The 3,074-nt window shown below is 40.4% G+C and overlaps 1 protein-coding gene across 1 annotated transcript; it reads left to right on the top strand.

Moving 5' to 3' along the window:
- Positions 1 to 1,996: 1,996 nt before the first annotated feature.
- Positions 1,997 to 3,070, top strand: LOC104952083 (hematopoietically-expressed homeobox protein HHEX-like; the record flags this gene model as incomplete). The annotated part of the gene is made up of 3 exons (XM_010778839.1): positions 1,997 to 2,212; positions 2,747 to 2,797; positions 2,906 to 3,070. Coding segments are annotated over exons 1-3 (432 nt in total), but the record flags the coding sequence as incomplete, so codon positions are not given.
- Between the last annotated feature and the right edge of the window lie 4 nt (positions 3,071 to 3,074).

Below are 3,074 nucleotides of genomic sequence, written 5' to 3'. Positions count from 1 at the left end.
ACTGCAGGGGTCTCCAACACGTCAATCGCGAGCTACCGGTATTCGCAAGCCCTCAATAAGTAGCTTGTCAAGCAAATCCAAAATGTCAAAAATACACAAAAAAAAAAGGTAATTCAATTAAAAGAATCTACCCTATGCATAAACAAAACCTCAATCATAGCGAACTCTATCTACTTACCACAACTCTACATCTATCTTTGGATTATTGAAAAGCATGCAGCTGTATCCATAAATGCCTTTTGTGCTCAAAGTGCACCAGATTGACGCTTTTAACTTCAACATTTAAAATAAAATCTTCCCGGGGGTGCATGCCCCCGGACCCCCTTAGAGGATGTGAGGTCTACCCCCAAATAAAGCAGGTTCAAATAATTAAATTGCATACATTTTTTTTTAGTAAACATTGAAAACGGGTCCTACAGACCCAAACAGCACGCAAAGGTTAAAGGTAAGCATATGATAATGTTAAAATGTGCTAAATATATACACAGCGAAAAACCAAAAAAAGGAGTAAAAGTAGCTCACGACTTGTTTTATTTTTTGAAAGTAGCTCTCATCCTAAAAAAGGACCCGTGCATTAGAGCGTAAAAACTGTAACTTTAAGTATCTGAAATAAATATGTGTAATGAAACAAATACCAATAACTATAATGCATTGTTTTCTTATGCGTAATTACTTCATACTATCTTTGTCTTTTTCGTCCTGCATTTATTGTGCCCCCCTCAGAAAATAACTGGCCCCAGCCTGGTCCCCCAAGTCAAATTGGTCTAGAACCGCCACTGCCGCGGACTGCACGTAATGTTAGTTTGATCCGGTTACTTATGTTGTGGCAGATATTTAATTAAGCTTTCTTAACGCTAATGTTATAATAGTCAGATTGCTCTGAAGATGGGAGGTGATATTCTATTCATTTTCAGGTTCACACAGTCGGTGTTTTTGGCCTGCCGTCTTTCCTGCAACGGCAGTTTAAACTGTATTTGATTGGTCAGCTTTCACTGAGTTGATCTCTTATCCTGGAACCTATCCTGCTCCGGGGCAGGCTAGCCGTTCAGAATAAGTTATCTAGCCCGCTACAAAGTGAACCATGCTTCGTAGGACCGGAAAATCCCTGAAGTTAGCTTGCTAAACGAAAATCCTGATTCGTAGTAGGCCCCAGGCTAGCCGCTCAGCATAAATTATCTAGCCCGCTAAAAAGTGAACCAGCTTCGTAGGACCGCAAAATCCCTGAAGTTAGCTTGCTAAACGAAAATTCTGATTCGTAGTAGGCCCCAGGCCCCATGGCCTCTGGTGACAGACATCGTGAGGGGAATTATTTTGATCCGCTTTATCCATCCCAGATCGGAAATGCTTCGTAACAGCAGTTAAGGAATTGAACAAGACTTTAACATAGGCTACATTTAAAATAAAATTGGAAGAGAAAATGTAAATATGAAAAAAGATAGGCCTACATAAATATATATCGGATTAAAGAAGGGGCAGACCCTAAAATATTTCAGATTGATGCACTTTAATATATTTTCCTGTAGCCTACTAATAGGCCTATAGAATACATTAAATAAACTGTAAATGTTAAAAATATATGTATAGGCCTACAGAATAACTTAGAATACAATGTAACTGACCAATTAACGAAAACTCAATTAACACTCTATATTATTACAAGTGTGCAATCTGCCGTTTTTCTCTTTCAGTTGGCATCAGTTATATTTGAAAAGTGAATGGGCTAATTTAACACATTAACCAATATAAGCGCATAATAACACTAATAATAATAATAATAATATTAACGTCAAGTCTCCAATCCCTTATTTCTTTCATTTCAGGCATATTTGATCGTTTTTATTATTATTTTAACCAAGTGACATAGCAATTATTGAACAATTAAAACGTAGCCTAATCGTTTTTCTTACTTATAATGTAGCCTATATATCAGTATTAGTCTGCTTGTTCCGTTACGGTGCTGTATCGCAGTGACCGTCAGAACCCCCGGTACGCTCGGATGGTGAGGGTAACCGAGTCTCTTCTCCCCGCCCCAGGCAAGCCCCTGATGTGGACCCCCTTCATGCAGCGGCCCCTCCATAAGAGGAAGGGGGGGCAGGTCCGGTTCTCCAACGAGCAGACCATCGAGCTGGAGAAGAAGTTCGAGACGCAGAAGTACCTGTCCCCCCCCGAGAGGAAGAGGCTGGCCAAGATGCTGCAGCTCAGCGAGAGACAGGTGAGGGGACAGTGGAATAAAGACGATCGGCCAATATAAATATATTCCGTTAGCTTGTTACTGAGGTTGTGTTTATGATTTTTTTTAAATTAGGCACTACAAAATAATATAGGCCTAATTGGACATTCAATAAATGACCCCAGCTTTTAAATGTGCGGTAGGCCTTTACGGGAGTGCATTTAAAATGTTTGAAGGACATTTTGGTCAGTTCAGTTTGAATATATTCATATGAATTAAGATTAATTTATAATATTAATGTGTAATATCAACAAATGAAAAGTAGGCTATTGTTAAATTATAATTTTTTTAAATCTTGTAAAATACGGTGTCTACAGATGAAACCCATGGACATGTTCTGACCACCTGGTGAAGCCCTACAAATATTTTTTAACAAATGAAAAAATGGCGCATAAAAGGCATCTCGATGTTAGGTGGATTTTAGCCCTTAGCCTCTATTTGACATTTGTTATAATGCTTAATTGAATCATCCTAAGAACAAACAGATTATTTATTTGTTCTCATTTTGTCCTTCAGGTTAAAACCTGGTTCCAGAATCGAAGAGCGAAGTGGCGGAGACTAAAACAGGTGAGAGGTTTGGACGAATGTCCCCTAAAGGGTTCATCTTTTTTATTAGCCTGCGCGACCGACCACACTGTCCTTTATTCACTAACAATATTTCTCTGATCGCCTCAGGAAAATCCCCAGGGAGTGAAGAGGGAGGTGGAGGATGAAGGTTCCGCGGGGAGGAGTAAAGGAGACGAGACCTCCGACTCCTGCGGGATCCAGAGCCCGGAGCAGAGACTCACTGCTCCGGCCTCAGAGCTGCAGGCGGCCCGCTGCGGGCGTTCCGTGTCCCCGCAGC

Source organism: Notothenia coriiceps, unplaced genomic scaffold (assembly GCF_000735185.1).
Source record: "Notothenia coriiceps isolate Sejong01 unplaced genomic scaffold, NC01 NC01_scaffold00019503, whole genome shotgun sequence".
NCBI lineage: Eukaryota > Metazoa > Chordata > Actinopteri > Perciformes > Nototheniidae > Notothenia > Notothenia coriiceps.
Note: the sequence above shows the minus strand (reverse complement) of the source record. Positions and strands in the feature narration are given on the sequence as shown.